Genomic DNA, 18,067 nt, shown 5'->3' with positions numbered 1-18,067 from the left:
GGATACGTTTTTCAGCTGCAAAAGTTGATCAACTTTTTAAAAAACTGCATCACCTGAAAGGTTTTTGAGCTCATAGATAATGTTTTCAATAGCAAAAACAGATTAGAAATCTGCTCTATCTATCCATTTATCCATATCTGTCTATCCATATCGTATCTGTACCAAAAAGAATGAAAACCGGGTAGTACACCAATATATATTCTGTTCTATCTAAATATCTTGATTATTGGATCATAAAAATGATTAAATGTCTGAGGTTCACATTGTACTACAATAAATTTTTCACTTAAATATAAGCAATATGTGTGGGAGTCGGAGTCGTGGAGTCGGAGTCGGAGTCGGTGTAAGGGAAATTGAGGAGTCGGAGTCGCAGGTTTGGCTTACCGACTCCTCAGCCCTGGACACAAGCCTCGCTCATGTATGAATCATCCAGTTTTACTTAGGGCCCTGTCACACATAGCGACTCACCAGCGATCTCGACAACGATATGAACTTGTCAGGATCGCTGGTGTGTCGCTACATGATCACTGGTGAGCTGCCAAACAGGCAGATCTCAGCAGCGGTCAGCACCAGTGACGACGAGCATGCGCGTCGCTGTGTGCCTTAGATACCAGCGTGCTGGTGCAGGGAGCTCGTATCCAAGGTAAGCAGCAGATTTCTAAGCACCGCGCGGCGCTTAGAAACCCTCTGTTTACCTTGGTTACCAGCTCCCTGCACCAGCGTTCAGAGTACTGAAGGAGATAGCAGAAGAAATTTTTGAACCCCTCTCCATAATCTTTGAAAATTCTTGGAGAACAGGAGAAGTCCCAGAAAGACTGGAGAAGAGCAAATGTTGTTCCTATCTTCAAAAAGGGGAAGAAGGTGGACCCAGGCAACTATAGGCCGGTGAGTCTGACTTCTATACCAGGAAAGATCTTTGAACAAATTATTAAACAACATGTTTGTCAGTACCTGGATAAGAATGAAGTGATTAAACAGAGTCAGCATGGGTTTGTAACTAATAAGTCATGTCAGACTAACTTAATTTCCTTCTATGACGGAATCACTGATTGGGTGGATCAAGGAAATGCTGTAGATATATTATATCTTGACTTCAGCAAAGCATTTGACAAAGTATCTCATACAATCCTTATTGAAAAAATGACTAAGTATGGAATGGACAAGGCAACTGTTAGGTGGATTCATAACTGGCTTAGTGATCGGACCTAGAGAATAGAGAGAATGGATTCAAAAAGATATAAATAAACTGGAGAAGTGGGCAGCAACTAACAGAATGGTTTTTAACAGGGAAAAATGCAAAGTACTACATCTGGGCAATAAAAATGAAAAAAGCATATACATAATGGGAGGAATAGGGCTAAGCAACAGCACATGTGAAAAAGACTTGGGTATACTAATAGATCACAGACTGAATATGAGTCAACAGTGTGATGCAGCAGCAAAAAAGGCAAATGCAATTCTAGGATGTATTAACAGAAGCATACAGTCTAGATTACGTGAAGTCATTATTTCCCTCTACTCCTCTTTGGTCAGACCTCATCTGGAATATTGTGTCCAGTTTTGGGGCACCACATTTTAAAAAAGACATCAACAAACTGGAGCAAGTTCAGAAAAGAGCGACCAGAATTGTGACCGGTCTGCAGACCCTGTCTTATGAGGAAAGGTTGTAGGATTTGGGAATGTTTAGTTTGCAAAACAGAAGACTGAGAGGAGACTTAATATCTGTCTACAAATATCTAAAGGGCTGTCACATTGTAGAAGGATCAACTTTATTCTCATTTGCACAAGGAAAGACTAGAAGCAATGGGATGAAACTGAATGGGAGGAGACACAGATTAGATATTAGAAAAAACTTTTTGACAGTTAGAGTGATCAATGAGTGGAACAAGCTGCCACGAGAAGTGGTGAGTTCTCCTTCAATGGAAGTCTTCAAACAGAGGCTGGACAGACATCTGACTGGGATGATTTAGCGAATCCTGCTTTGAGCAGGGGGTTGGACCAGATGGCCCAGGAGGTCCCTTCCAACTCTACGATTCTATGATTCTATGATCTAAGGTACACTGCGTGCTGGCCAGCGGGAGACCAACGATCAAAAAAAAGTCCAGGGCTTTTGAGCACGATCAGCGATATCCGGCAGGGGGGGCGGTCGCTGATACCTGTCACACACAGTGATATCGCTGGTGAGATCGCTGTTGCGTCACAAAACTTGTGACTCAGCAGCGATTCCGCTAGCGATCTCGCTGCATGTGACGGGGGCTTTACTGATGGTACTTTAAACCATTAATTGGTGGTATTCTGACATTTGGAACTACCACCAAAACTATCAATGTTTATTTTCATTTACAACCTTTATTACCTGTATATCTAGGTACCTGGTAAAATTTTTATGACAATATGTCAAATGTATGCAATTGTATCGCATTTCAAAAATAGCCACCACATTGGAAAAGATTTTTTCTGAAGACAAAAACAATTTTGATGCTGAACAATTTTTAGGTTTTTAAGGTTTTTATCCTACATTTCAAATAAGTCAAGAGGAGCCTCTCATTCCCATGGGACATTTTAATCTCACAGCTCACCCAATTTAATAGATTAATGTGGTAGATAACACTGTCTTAGGCTGTAGCAGCCAAATGTATTATACCGATACCAAAAGTGAGAAGTCCCGGCACTCCAAGACTTGCACAGCACAGTGTTATCGGTGAAAGTGGGCCTATTATCATCATATTGATAAACTGATGACAGATAACGTCTCCCATGTCAATCACATCATTACTTGGCACCTGAGATGTAAGTGCTGAAAATTTGCTTTTATAGAGATTTTGTCTCCCCAAAAAATATATGCATACAGTAAATATCAATGAAGTGTGTAATTATTTTATTTGTTTTAATTTTTATGAGGTATTTTTATTATTAGTTGTAGAAAATATGAAAAATTTAATGTTGAAGTTTTCAAATATCCCACAGTTGGATGCGAGAAGTAGCATCTTGTACCTTTGCCAAGAAAAGTAGTAATAATAGTAATACTATGTAGCATTATGATTGCTGCAAAGGTGGGGACCGGCGTCGTTTGTGTGATGCCGATTCTGCCCTCACCGTTTACGTGTGGGTGAAAGGAGGGAGGACAATAACGTTTTGAATTGATTCTCCAATGTGTGATTTTCTTGTCTGAAGATTGTGGCGCCTATCATGAAGAGCAGCTTACTGAAATGTTTTAGAGGTCTCTAGCGGTGCAATGATACGGCGCTGCGGATTTACTAACTCTGAGCCACGTCAGCACTACGTTGCTGTGGAAATACAGTCAGGGGCAGCATCATTAAGATGTGATGTGCTCCCCACCACGGCCCCAGAGTGTACTTTCAGGGTGCTGGAGGCGCTCACCGCTGTAGCCAGTGGCTGTACTTTCAAAGTACTGAATTTCCTGGCTGCTTTTGCCTGCATATCATAAATGCAGACTGCTATATCCGTTCCCTCTTGCCTAGGCTTACAGGTCCAGAGTTTTCATGGAGCTCACTGCATAGCTTTGGACTTCAAAATCATGGCGCCTTGTTTACTCCCCAACTGTGAGCTGCGCATACCAAGGAGTACATGCAGTGCTCACCTAATATGGCCACTGCATAGGAGATTGGATAGTCTCTTATGCCCATTGTGTTCTGCTTTTACTGTAAGTGCCATTCACAGACACATTCAGACATTTCAGATACAACTATAACACTGATGGGGTTTTACACATAGCGATATCGCTAGCAATATCGCTATGTGTGATACTTACCTCCGACCGGCTCCCCCGCTGTCCATCGCTGATCGTGCGAGATCGGGCAGCTCCATTTCTCGTCGTCTGCTTCCTGCTGGGCTTCCTGCTGTATGAGACGAGCGACGCGTGGATGCAGGCGGGAGGACGCCAGGATCGCTGTGTGTGAAAGGTAAGTATCGTTCGCTGCGTCGCTGCTGCATCGCTGTGAGATCTGCCTGTGTGACAGCTCACTAGCGATCATTTAGCGATGCACCAGCGATCCTGACCGGGTTGTATCGCTGGTCGGATCGCTGGTGCATCGCTAAATGTAAAAGGGCCTTTATTCTTTATAAAAAAAATAAATTAAATCAACAAAACTTTTTACTAATCAAAAAAGGCACATTCACGTTAACGTGATAATTTATAACATTTACAGTGGTACTTACTGTTTGTGAGCCCTTCAGAATTTTCCATATTTCTGCATCAATTTGACCTAAAACTACATCAGATTTTCACTAAAGTAGATAAAGAGAACCTATAAAAAAATGAGTCAAACATATCAGATTGTTCAGATCAGATTCAAAGGCCTTGCCCTATCCTGGATCTCCTCATACCTTTCCAACCGCACATTCAGCGTCTCCCACTCCCACACCACCTCCTCATCCCACCCTCTCTCTGTTGGAGTCCCCCAAGGCTCTGTTTTAGGACCCCTACTCTTCTCAATCTACACTTGGTCTGGGGCAACTCATAAAGTCCCACGGATTCCACTACCACCTTTATGCTGATGACACTCAGATCTACCTCTCTGGCCCAGACGTCACCTCTCTGCTGTCCAGAATCCCAGAGTGTCTATCAGCCATATCCTCCTCCTTCTCCTCTCGCTTCCTCAAACTCAATGTAGACAAATCTGAACTCATCATCTTTCCTCCATCTCACAGATCTTCCTTACCTGACCTAGCTATAACAATTAATGATATCACACTTTCCCCCGTACCAGAAGTCCACTGCCTTGGAGTAACCTTTGACTCTGCCCAAACCGCACATCCAAGCTCTTTCTACCTCCTGTCGCCTCCAGCTCAAAAATATTTCCAGAATCCGTCCTTTCCTCAACCCTCAATCTACTAAAATGCTTGTGCATGCCCTCATCATCTCCCGCCTCGACTACTGCAACATCCTTTTCTGTGGTCTCCCTGCTAACACCCTCGCACCTCTCCAGTCCATCCTTAACTCTGCCGCCCAACTAATTCATCTCTCTCCTCGCTACTCCTCCGCTTCTCCCCTCTGCAAATCTCTTCACTGGCTCCCATTCCCTCAGCGTATCCAGTTCAAATTACTAATACTGACCTACAAGGCCATCTATAATCTGTCTCCCCCATACGTCTCTGAACTAATCTCCCGATACCTTCCCTCATGTAATCTCCTGTCCTCCCAAGACCTCTTTCTCTCCTCCACACTTATTCGCTCCTCACGCAGCCGCCTCCAAGACTTCTCCCGAATAGCCCCTATTCTGTGGAATTCTTTGCCCCAACAAGTCCGACTATCCACCACATTTGGATCCTTCAGACGGAACCTGAAACCCACCTCTTCAAGAAAGACTACAGCCTGCAATGACCCCGCTACCTCTTTCTCTCTCACCACTACCGGTGATATCACCTCAACCAACACCGGAACTGCTGCAACCCACCAACCTACTGTCTCCTTCCTCACCATCCTGTAGCATGTAAGCCCGAAAGGGCAGGGTCCTCTCCCTCAGTCATTGTAAGTTTGTTTACTGTAAGTGATATCTGTAATTTGTATGTAACCCCTTCTCATGTACAGCACCATGGAATCAATGGTGCTATATAAATAAATAATAATAAATAAATTGTCATTTTTTCATGATAGTGGACTACTGAACATTAACAGTAGCTATTGTGAGAGGGGACTTTAGTTGCTTAGATGTTACCTTTGGTTGCTTTGTAAGCTCACGGATTATTATATTTTCCTTTTTTTTTCTTGTGCGTGAAAAAAACAGGCTAATTTTCATCAGTGTGATAGATAAGATTTCATTCTTGTTTGGTCATTGTGTGATATTTTACCATCAGTGATGTTCTCCTGAGCCAACTACCCCCCCCCCCCCGAAACATTCCAAAGCTACTCCTACCCATTGCAATGTTAAAAACAGACAGCACGTGGACTGAACACGAGTGGCATCCATGTTCTGTCTGTGATTTTCATGGACTCATAGACAATTATAGGTAATTTTGATCAGTAATTCGAATAAAAAACAGGCACGTCATTGTTATTTTTGTTGCGGACACTTGGTCTGTGAAAACAGCATGGATATGTGAACAGTGCCAAAGATTATAATGGGTACATGTTCTATCCGTGAAGAAAGGACATTTGAATGCGGTCTTAGTGCTCAGGGACTAGATAACGTGGAATTTACAATTTTTTTTCTATATTATTAAATGCTCTTTTTGAGTAAACAGATGATGCTAGTTAACTTTCTCTTTTCTAGTTAAAGACATCATGTAAACAATTTTCTTTTGTGTCTGCCATGATAACTCTCATTATGGACATTGCACCTCCGAACTAGCTAAAGACATCCTGCCCTTATTGTATTTTCCAATATTACATTACGTTTTAATAGTAGTAAACAGTTACCGGTAAACAAATGAAAACTAAAAAAAAAAAAGTTTGTTTCCATTTTTGAGGTTATTCTAAAGATTAAAACCAGCTGCCTTTTGAATAACATGTCCAAATAAACCTAAAAATTAAGATTTTATTGAAGAGTATCTTAATATTCCCCTTCCAAAATAGTCATATATAGATCTGAATCTTGTATATGTGGTTCTTGCACTGAAGCGCTTCTGGAACTGTTCCTTTGGCTTTACAGTACTAACGGGTGTGCAGTTGTTAGGCCTATGTTTGACCCTGTGGAGCCACCGTCATGTCAGTAAAATCAGCGGTGATTGTCCATGTTCAGTTATACCACTTCTGGGGCACAATGACTCCTTAAAGGGAATCTGTCATCAAGTTTTTGCCACCTAATCTGAGAGCAGCATAATGGAGCGACAGAGACCCTGATTCCAGCAATATCTCCACTGGGCTGATTGCTGTAGTTTTGATATAATCACAGGTTTATATTTTTCATTCTCAGTTATATCGCGCCATTAATCCCACAGCACGTAACAGACATTATCATCGCTGTCCCCGATGAAGCTCACAATATACAGTATATTCCCTATCAGTATGTCTTTGGAGCGTGGGAGGAAACCGGAGAGCCCAGAGGAAACCCACGTAAACTCGGGGAGAACATACAAACTCCTGGCAAATGTTGCACTAATGGCACGTCTGCATCTGATCTATCTCATCTATTTCTGTGCAGGGAAATTGGACTTCTGGATGAGAAAAATTCAGCTCCGACTACTAAAATAAATAATTCAGCGCAGAATTTTAAATCAAGAAAAAAAATTATATTCAAGGGCAACCATTCACTTTAAGGCCACATTCACACGTTCATTATTTAGTCAGTATTTTACATCAGTATTTGTAAGTAGGGATGAGCGGACCCTGGAAGTTCAGGTTCATCGGGTTCATCCCGAACTGTAGTTCAAAGTTCGGTTCGGGTATCAAAACTGTTCCCAAACTTGAACTTGAACCTGAATCCCATAGAAATCAATGAGAACCTGATCTTTGCAACTGGAAAATCTCTCTCTCGTAAGAAATCCAGAAGTGGTGACGCGTTTCTAATATACTTTTCCTCTGATTGTTCCACTCCTGGTTTTGTGTTACAAATACTGATCGATAATACTGACCAAATACTGATGGTGTGAACGTGGTCTTTCACATGTAAAGCATTGACCACGATAAATGCCACTCACCTATTTCGTCACAAAAGTTGTGGAAGTCCTAATGTCCACCATATGGGGCAGATCTATATGCACCTGAATGTGTCTTCATTTTCCTTCACTAATTCATTCTTTAAGGTTTAATAAAATGGGACAAACCCTTTATAATTCAAGCCTAGACCCTAGATCTGGAATACGTGAACATATTAGGAGCTGACATAAAGGGCAACTTACATTTTGCTGATAATTTTACTGTCAGAAGCTTTCTCTGCATTTGTATAAAAAACAAGCAGTTCTAGCAATAAGAACATGTAACATAAATACCCATTATTCACTTTTATTTTCCTTGCTCTTTATTTGTTAAAGGTGACCCTACATTTAAGGGGTTGTACAAGGTTAGGAAAAAGAAAGGGAAACAGTGCCACTCATGTTTGTGGGCAGTGTCTGGTATTACAGCTCATCCCCCATTCACTTAATATCAGACACATGTCAAGCACCATTCACTAATCACAATTTTACCTGAGACCCTAATTCATTGCAGCAAAATTAGGCTTCAATGAAATCCTTAACTGGCTTTATTAAATCTGCAGCTAATTCCATCATGCTTGGATGGATTAATGGATCTCAGGCTGTGTTTTAAAGGGAACCTGTCACCCCCCCCCCAGCATTTTTAAGTAAAAGAGCCACCTTGTGCAGCACTAATGCTGCATTCTGCCAAGGTGGCACTTTTACTTAGGGTACCATCCACTGCAGAAATAATAGTTTATAAAATTGGTCAGACATACCTGATATTTGACGGGGGGCAGGTCTTTCCCCATCTGACAGAGACGCCTCACATCCGTCACTCATATCTTCCTGCATTTTTGGATCCGCCTCCACATCGCTCTTTTCAAATTCTGGCGCCTGCGCTGTGCTCTTTATTCTTGGGCATGCGCAGTTACCGCTGCCCGTCCTCTCTCATGACTTCCTGGCCTTCCTATCGTGCCTGCGTGGACGCAACATTGCAGCGTCATCGGTGGAATCGTCAGCTTCTCCCACCGATGACGCTGCAATGTAGGAAAGAAGCGGAGGGATTTCATGGAGTCGGAGAGCGGCAGATAACTACTGCGCATGCCCGAGATTCCCAGCCCCGCAGTGTGAATAAACCATAAGCGACTTCGGGGCGGGATCTCTGGACGCGCGTCCACTCAGGCGCAATGGGAAGGCCAGGAAGTCATGAGAGAGGATGGGCAGCGGTAACTGCTCATGCCCAAGAATAAATAGGACAGCGCAGGCGCCAGAATTTGAAAAGTGATGTGTAGGCGGATGCAAAAATGCAAGAAGACATAAGTGACGGATGTGAGGCGTCTCTGTCAGATGGGGAAAGACCTGCCCCCCTGTCAAATATCAGGTATGTCTGACCAATTTTATAAACTATTATTTCTGTGGAGGAAGGTACCCTAAATAAAAGTGCCACCTTGACAGAATGCAGCACTAGTGCTGCAGAAGGTGGCTATTTTACTTAAAAACGCCAGGGGGGGTGACAGGTTCCCTTTAATAATCATAGAACTGCAGATCTTTATATTTTAAGTACATCAGTCTTAAGTAATGTTGAAGCGTTACAGTACATAAATTGATTGAGGTCATTAACGTACCGTAGTGCAAATGAAATAAAGTGCACACCTAACGAAGAAGCAAAACGCGCGCTGGGGCGGCAGAGACTTCATACCTCCAGGTTATTCATGTAAGTGTCATTCTCTAATATAGTAGTGTTTAATTGCTAGACAAAGGGAAAAGCATATCCCATTTGAAGTGCAAATAGTATTAGGCTTTATCCTTATTCCCTATAATATGATGACTTTCTTTGTATACTTTTATTTTTGCTTTTTTTTCCCCTAAAATACACAGAATAGGCAAAAGTATCAGATCCCCTACACATTATACCTAGAGGAGCTCTTGTGACATCTCATACTAAATCCACAGTCATTAGTGAATAAATAACTGACTTTAGACGTATTATGCCTATGAGTAACGACTGTAGCGTCCGAAACACGTAAGGTGCTGCATATCCTGGACCTTCAGGATTTTTTTAATTCCATGTAACTTGTAACTTTGCTAGAATTTTATCTATTTTTGGTGCTGGATCACAAATCTCAATGTTTCCTTGTAATACATGGTCCTGCCCTTGCTGCAACTTTGAGATCAGGGCTAGTTCCAGTCCATGTAATTTTAAGGCGTTGTCCACTACTAGGACAACCCCTTCTTAAACTAAATGTTCAGCCCTGAAAAAATAATAACGCGTATACCCGCCTCCCGTGCCGGCTCCGTTTCCACGGTGTCGACACTTGCGGTCCCGGGGCTGTGCTACGGTGAAATGATACATGATGCCCAGCGCCCAATCAGCGCTGACGTCACTGTTTCTGCCTGCTGTTCAACCGAACATGGAAAGGAAGTCCGGGATCAGCTGCAGCCCAAACTTCCGCTTCATGATCAGGTTGTCCGTATTCGTAGACAGTGACGCCATCGCTGATAGGATGCCGGGCATCATGTATCATTTCACCGGGACTACATATTCCAACACCGCGGGAACAAATCTTTCCCGGGAGGTGAGTATAGATTTATTTATTTTATCTGGGCCGAACATTTAGTTTAAGAAGGGGTTGTCCTAGTAGTGGACAACACCTTTAACTAGTTTGACTACAGAATCTAAGCAGCTAAAAAGAGGGGCGAGAGCCGATATTTGATTGGTAGGGTTTACCAACTCTTTGCTCCTTCATTATTGCAGGAGGGGAGACCTAAAAATTGTCTTGCCACTTCTGCGCTATAACATATGTGAACACCATAAAAAGGTCATACAGGGAAGGGTGTCAAAAATGATTAAGACCGCCTACTGGGCTCTTAAGGTCAGAGTGAACAGAGGTTTATACTAAGAAATGATTAGTTATGCATCAATCTGCTCAGCTCCTTCTGCTCTACAGCATTTTTCCTGCAGATTGGACTAACTGGTAATGTGACCGGTTCACTTCAAATGTATATATTATGAGATTTGTATGCTTCGCATGTTATATTCATTCATTTCATGTTATTACTGCCTAAGGCTAAGTTCACATGAAGTGGCGGATACTACTGTTAGGCATTGGTCCTTGTTTCTATATCTTGTATACTTCCGTAGACTTTGCCACCAAATACTTTAAATAATGAAAAAAAGCGATGAGGGCCTAAACACACAGTGACCAATTCCTCAAAGCTTTTACCCCAGAAAAGTGTTGTAAAAGCTTTGAAATGTCACACTAGTTTTCGACAACACAGACTTGAGAAGAAAATTTTGCAACTTTTAGCATCTTCACACCAGTTTGAATCATCTTAGCCAAATTTGGCAGAGCTGGGAAGGAGCCAGGACGCGGCCACTCTGACTTGTTCAATTCCATAAAAGTGACAGCATTTTGTACCCCAGAAATCCTACTCTAGTCCCTGACTTTAGTAGCATTTCCTGGGTGGCGCTCGGAGGCGCATGCCATTTAGAAGTGATTTAAGCCTCTTAATGAATTTGGAGCCCTGTACTCTGTCAAGACTGGGGTGGCGCGAATGTGCGCTTTATCCTTCCTGATGAATTGGCCCCATAATATTTTCCACGTGCTGCTCAGTACATGATGGCGTGGACTTTCTTAGAAATTAATTTAATTGTGGTTATTTAGGAGCAAACGACTGTTTTACATGGCTGAAAAATGGTCTGTCTTCATGCGCAGCGAGCAGATCTTCTTATGACGAGATTATGATAAATGGCGTTCTCACTAGGCTAACACAACACTAATGAGGTTAAGTAAGTCTAGTGGTTCTTTGCCTTGGAGCTCCTGTTCACATTATCAATTTGCAATGGAAAATTCAATTTGTAGCACTGACCCATGTCATGTTAGAACGTATGCATACTGTGCTTGTCAGCTCCTGATTTCAGGTATTAGTATTAGCTTTCCTCTCTGTATACAGTGGTTAAAATAGTTTTTGTTAAACTGTATTTATCCATTTTGTATAATATATTTTTCTGGATAAAATGCTGCTGTCCTACAAAAAAAAAAAGCTATTTTCTTCTAGCAAAAAGTTGTGTCTGATACTGCACCTCGGCCACATTCAAGTCCAGAGCTTCAGGAAGAAAGCAGCAAAGTGTTACTGATCTAATACAGCCACTTTAATGCCTGTTCCTTATGTTCATTCAGTGATGTAAAGAGGTTTTCCGCTATTTTTACATTGATCTATCCTTAGGATACGTCATCAATGTCTGATTGGTCGGGGTCTGACACCCGGTACCCCCTCCGATCAGCTGCTATTGGTGGCGGCGGCCACCAGCCACAAGTACCCGCTTACTGAGATGGCCGTCTTGTGATAGTGGCCGACTCAGGGTAGTCCACATCCGGCTCCTATTAATTTGAATAGGAGGCGGATGTGCAGTACCAAGCCTCAGCCACTATCAGAAGACGGCCAGCTCTGCAATTGAGTAGTACCATATGGCGGCCGCCACCACTGATAACCACTGATCGGTGAGGGTGCCGGGTGTCGGACCCTGGCCAATCAGACATTGATGACTTAGTCCAAGAATAGGTCATCAGTATAAAATTAGTGGTAAACCTCTTTAAGTGAACCTTTCATTGGGATTTTATACTCCAACCTAAAGGTCTATATACTTAAGGCGCTTTAATGCCTGGTAAATCCTTACCTTTCTTGTAGGAATCCATTTTGCTACTTTAGAGAAATCCATAGTTAAAATTATATGCTAATAAGTTGCAAGTGCAGTGGGTGTGCCCTGCACTTGCAGCTTTTCTGCTTCTCTGCCTTTTTCCCACCCGCGGCCTGTTTTCTGGCTCAGGTCACTGAAAAATATGAGTCACCTGCCAGAAAGAGACAACAGGCAACAGGCAGGGAAAGGGCAGAGAGGCAGGAGAGCGGTAAGTGCATTGTCCGCCCACTGCTTTTGCATCTCATTATCATAGAATTTCAACTATGGATTTCTCTATATCAGAAAAACAGATTTCTACAAGAAAGGTAAGGATTTACTCAGCATGAAAGCCCCTTTACATACATGCCATTAGTTTGGCATATAAAATCCCTATGACATGTTCTCTCTACTACAAACATCCGATGGGAAGATACTATGTTTACTCTTTTATCTTTCTAATTAGCAGAGATGACAATAACAAAGAAAACTACCCTCACAGAGCTGCAGAATTGGAGGAAAATGCTACATGTTCCCGGGACCTTCAGCACCACATGGACAAGAAGATGTTTGATGGCTCCAGCAGACTTGGAATTGGAATCTTGCAATCAAAGCAGCCAAGATCAGGCACCGGGAAGATACATGAAGGAAACCAAGTAAGAAAAAGATTCTTAGTAACCATGTAAATATATTATATTGTCTATTTAGCTATGTACAATGATGATGACTACAATAGACTGCTTGTATCTACTCCGCCTCATAGAAAAAGTCCTTCTTGTCCAAACAAAACAAACAATGTTTTTTTTGCAGAGCATCATTATATAGAGACAGAGGCCCTGATTCCAGCAAAGTGTTGCTTACTGCAGTTTTATAAAATCACTGTTTATTCAGCAGGAGATTATCACTAGAGGACTTGTAAACCTGCTGTCATGTACATGTGTGCAGAATTATTAGGCAAATGAGTATTTTGATCACATCATCCTTTTTATACATGTTGTCCTACTGCAAGCTGTATAGGCTTGAAAACCAACTGCCAATTATGTAAATCAGGTGATTTGAATCTCTGTAATGGGGAGGGGTGTGGTCAAATGACATGAACACCCTATAGAAGGTGTGCTTAATTATTAGGCAACTTCCTTTCCTTTGGCAAAATATGACAGAAGAGAGATTTGACGGACTCTGAAAAGCCAAAAATTGTGAGATGTCTTGCAGAGGGATGCAGCAGTCTTGAAATTGCCAAACTTTTGAAGAGTGATCACCGAACAATCAAGCGTTTCATGGCAAATAGCCAAAAGGGTCACAAGAAGCGTGTTGATAAAAAAAAAGGCGCAATGAATTGAGGAAAATCAAGCCTGAAGCTGCCAAGATGCCATTTGCCACCAGTTTTGCCTCATTTCAGAGCTGCAACGTTATTGGAGTATCAAAAAGCTCAAGGTGTGCCATACTCAGGGACATGGCCAAGGTAAGGAAGGCTGAAAAATGACCACCTTTGAACATGAAGCATAAGATAAAACGTCAAGACTGTCAAGAAATATCTTAAGACTGATTTTTCTAAGGTTTTATGGACTGATGAAATGAGAGTGACTCTTGATGGGCCAGATGGATGGGCCCAAGGCTGGATCAGTAAAGGGCAGAGAGCTCCACTCCGATTCAGACGCCAGCAAGGTGGAGGTGGGGTACTGGTATGGGCTGGTATCATCAAAGATGAACTTGTGGGACCTTTTCGGGTTGAGGATGGATTGAAGCTCAACTCCCAAGCCTACTGGCAGTTTCTGGAAGACACCTTCTTCAAGCATTGGTGCAGGAAGACGTCGGTATCGTTCAAGAAAAACATGATTTCCATGCAGGATAATGCTCCATCACATGCATCCAAATACTCCACAGCGTGGCTGGCCAGTAAAGGTCTAAAAGAAGAAAAAATAATGACATGGCCCCCTTGTTCACCTGATCTGAACCCCGTAGAGAACCTGTGGTCCCTCATAAAATGTGAGATCTACAGGGAGGGAAAACAGTACACCTCTCCGAACAGTGTCTGGGAGGCTGTGGTGGCTGCTGCATGCATTGTTGATCGTAAACAGATCAAGCAACTGACAGAATCTATGGATGGAAGGCTTTTGAGTGTCATCGCAAACAAAGGTGGCTATATTGGTCACTGATTTTTTTTTTTTGTTTTGTTTTTGAATGTCAGAAATGTTTATTTCTAAATTTTGTGTTGCTCTATTGGTTTACCTGGTGAAAATAAACAAGTGAGATGGGTATATATTTGGTTTTTATTAAGTTGCCTAATAAATCTGCACAGTAATTGATACCTGCACAAACAGATATCCTCCTAAGATAGCCAAATCTAAAAAAAAAACCCACTCCAACTTCCAAAAATATTAAGCTTTGATATCTATGAGTCTTTTGGGTTGATTGAGAACATAGTTGTTATTCAATAATAAAAAGAATCCTCTCAAATACAACTTGCCTAATAATTCTGCACATGGTGTAATAGTTAATATTCATGAAATCTGAATAAATCTGCCCCCACCAGTGAATTGCAGCTTTCTGCCTATGCAGAGTGTACACAGAAATCTGCCAATCAGTGGTTTGGTGGGTTATACAGAGCTCAGTATTCAGCGAACTGGCCAATCTGCAGCAAATAAAACTGTGATTTTATCAAAACTGCAGCAAGAATCCCAGTAAGTGACATACCACTGGAATCAGGGCCTCTGCCATTACATCACACTGCTATCAGATAAAGTAATAAAACCATGGTGATTGATTCTGGTAACAATCCTACTTGGTCAATCCAATGTTTTCTGTGATGGAAGAGAGATTGCAAAAATTGTCTTTTTTTTTTTTTTTTTTTTTTAAGATAGCTAAAAGGAGTTTCACCAAATAGTTCGTCACCAGCTTTATTAGGTTCACTTGATGTCTCCTAAATAAACCTCAACAGTGCCAACAAGAATCTATAAGAGCGTCCATGTTCTTCATTCTAGCGTTCTGTAGAGACCCTACTGGATGGTCTCCCATACATCTTATATGTATGTAATATATTTATGGCATTGGAAAAAAAGACATTTTAGGACAATTTTTTCCCGTATGAACATTTTGTTACACAAATATATTTGAGAAAAGTGCAGAAAAAAATTGTATCAGTACTCTTAGAGAAAAGAGAATAAGTGGAAGAGACAAAAAATGGGGTTGGTATGAGGACTCTAGGAAGCGAGAAACTATATAGTGTATACCGTATATGGTGGATTCTACTTATTCCTATCCTTTAAGATTTAATATATCTAGCTTTTGCAGCTTTACAAAAGTAAATATACAGGGCATACAGAGAATCTGCGGAAGTATGGAGGAAATGGTATAGCGGTGCGGAGCTTTTTGGATGTGAATTTGGTTTGGGGTGATGCAAAAGACTTGTTAGAAAGCTCACCTCAGTCTTTATTTTTTCCTGTGCCTGTTTCCTCTCCCTGCTCCTCACTCCATTTCCCCTTTCCATATAGTGTAATGGGCTGTGTCAAGTGAGCTGCATGGCTGTTTTGTCAGAACAAGACGGAGTTGAGCTTCTTTTTTTCAGAGTGGATGACAAGTTCAGGAGGCGGGAGAGGGAGAAGTGGTTGATAAATGGAGAAAAGAAGCTGAGTTCTCTGATGAAGATAGATTACAAAGTTTTTTTATGTTCCCTTTGTACTAATGATTTATGCAACATTTGTTGATTTTACAATTACTGTTGGATTTGCGCATTATTGAGAGATGTTTGGGAGATTGGAAGGCACGGTACCGCATAGGGAATGTGCCTCTGACTGCAGAGCCCCCATACAATAAGCTAGAAAGAAACTGTGTGCAGTGCCTCCCCCAGGTGTTGCCATAATTGGGACGCCCAACTGACCAATGGGAAGAAAGAGGAAGGGGCGTCTGGCCACACCCTCAGGGGTTAAATTCATGTGCTAGGGTCGGAGACTTCCTCTTTCTCCCCGGCTGACCCTTGTGGACATGGTCAATTATAATTCAGATATTTATCATTCAATCTTTGTATGACATATTTAGATTGCAGTGTGCTGGTGATCAGTGGGAGTTCTAGTCCTTACATCGCCATTGATCGCTCAAAACGCCGCACTGAAGAGTGCAATGCCTGCATGAGCCTGCGCATAGAGTGGTCCGTACACTAATTCTGTGAGAGCTGTGTGCATAGACTCACTACTGAGCCTCTACACCGCTGTGTGTCACACGTGGCTCATGCAGCAACGTTTCAGACAATTGGTGAAGGGCTGAATTTTGGTTCCTTACTGATTAGCAGCACTTTGCATCGCTTTTTATATATAAAAAGTTTTTCCAAATGATAGTTAAGTGTAAGCCAACATTTTAGTACTGGTGTTGTATAGTACACCTGGTTGGGTTGCTCCACAAATCTGTGGCAAGTCAACTGCAAAATCTAAACTGTTGGCATTTCATCCTGTGCATTTGTGAAACGAAGCATGTTGTGAAAATCGGCGCCATAAATTGACATGATGCAAATTTTGAAATGCCGCTCTAGTGTTTTTTTATGTTAGTGGTGCAACTAATCCAAGTTCCTTGACCCTTGTGTCATACTTACCATCCGCCAGCTTTATCTTTTATCGGTGCCGCTCCGGTTGTCTTCTCCAGATTGTGATCTGCTGGATTGCTCCTGTGTTTGCTGGGCGCGCCAGAAGTCACAACTCAGTGCAAGTCTATGAGACCGTTTCCTCTGACATCCAGTCAGAAAATGCGGTCACAAGATGGTGGTACAGGACCGGCGTGGCGCTGGGAAGAGCTGAAGACGGCAATTGATGAATATAACAATAGGGTCAGGGAATGGCACCACTCCAGCACTGAAATGAAAAAAATAAATAAATAATGCTGGAGTGGTGCTATAAATCCATACAGCACAGATTTTTATTTCAATAAATCTCATGTATTCAGATTTTTCACCCTCACATCTAACCAACTGCTGGTGAAAGGTAGTATTGCATGTCCTGGGGGACACATAAACAGTTGCTTTACAGGATGTACCCAATTATTAAAGACCGTTTTTCAGCAGAATGAATTCCTTCAGCTACAGTATAAATAAGATGTAATGAACTTTGCACTTTCTTTCTAGTCTTTCTTTCCGGAGCCGTTCATTTATATTTAATTGCAGACAGCGCAGAAAGCATGAATCCTATGATTTGCAGCCGCTTTCATTTGCCTTCATTTCAAGGCAGGTGTATCTGTAAAAACCTGTGCCACCGGCTGCTGGAATCTGCACCATTATGCAACTGATGTAGTCAAGCACTAAGGGGGGGGAACTTATTTATTTTTTTAAAGTAAATGGAAACATCTTGATGTTAAATAGGAAGCCCCCTGGAATGCTGAAATCACTTTTCTTTCTTTTCCTTCTTTTTAATTCGTTCATCAGCAACACAAGAGCCATTTTGCTTTCGGCAGCTGCACAATTCAGTCGGATATAAATAGGATTTGCAAGAGCGATCACAGCTGCGCTCAATTTCGCTGTATAAGGAGCAGTAAACTTCTAATTTGATGCGCCAAAAATCAACGAGTGTTTGCAATCAGTCTGATAATCATCCATGGAGAAGACTTACAATCCTATCTAATTCCAGGCATCTAGGACGCACGGCACAGTGCCTTATCAAATAATGCATACCTTTATGACTATACATGGAATTCATCACTTTCTTTACTTTACCATTCCGCTTTGTCATAACTTAGGGGTGGTAGAGTCCTACATTCGGGGCCCCATACTGGCAAAATTTTCGGGGCCCCCTTGAGACTCTGCTCAGGCTCCACTTCAGCCCCGCGCTCCACCCCTCG

At 42.0% G+C, this 18,067-nt stretch overlaps 1 protein-coding gene across 8 annotated transcripts in view; it reads left to right on the top strand.

Annotated features, from left to right (window-relative positions):
• FAM13C (family with sequence similarity 13 member C) overlaps window positions 1–18,067 on the top strand; it is a 193,232-nt gene that overhangs the window by 50,955 nt on the left and 124,210 nt on the right. For 5 of the 8 annotated variants that reach the window (XM_073548262.1, XM_073548264.1, XM_073548260.1 and 2 more), the window contains one exon: window positions 12,720–12,906. In XM_073548262.1, coding sequence (XP_073404363.1) covers window positions 12,805–12,906 — 102 coding nt within the window. In that variant the 5' untranslated portion in view covers window positions 12,720–12,804. Of the gene's footprint in view, window positions 1–12,716; window positions 12,907–18,067 lie in introns of all 8 variants that reach the window. The other 3 variants (XM_073548259.1, XM_073548261.1, XM_073548257.1) reach the window with 1 other exon arrangement.

This window comes from Dendrobates tinctorius, unplaced genomic scaffold (genome assembly GCF_039654945.1).
Source record: "Dendrobates tinctorius isolate UK_male_01 unplaced genomic scaffold, ASM3965494v1 ptg000156l, whole genome shotgun sequence".
NCBI lineage: Eukaryota > Metazoa > Chordata > Amphibia > Anura > Dendrobatidae > Dendrobates > Dendrobates tinctorius.
This window is presented reverse-complemented; position numbering and strand designations above follow the sequence as displayed.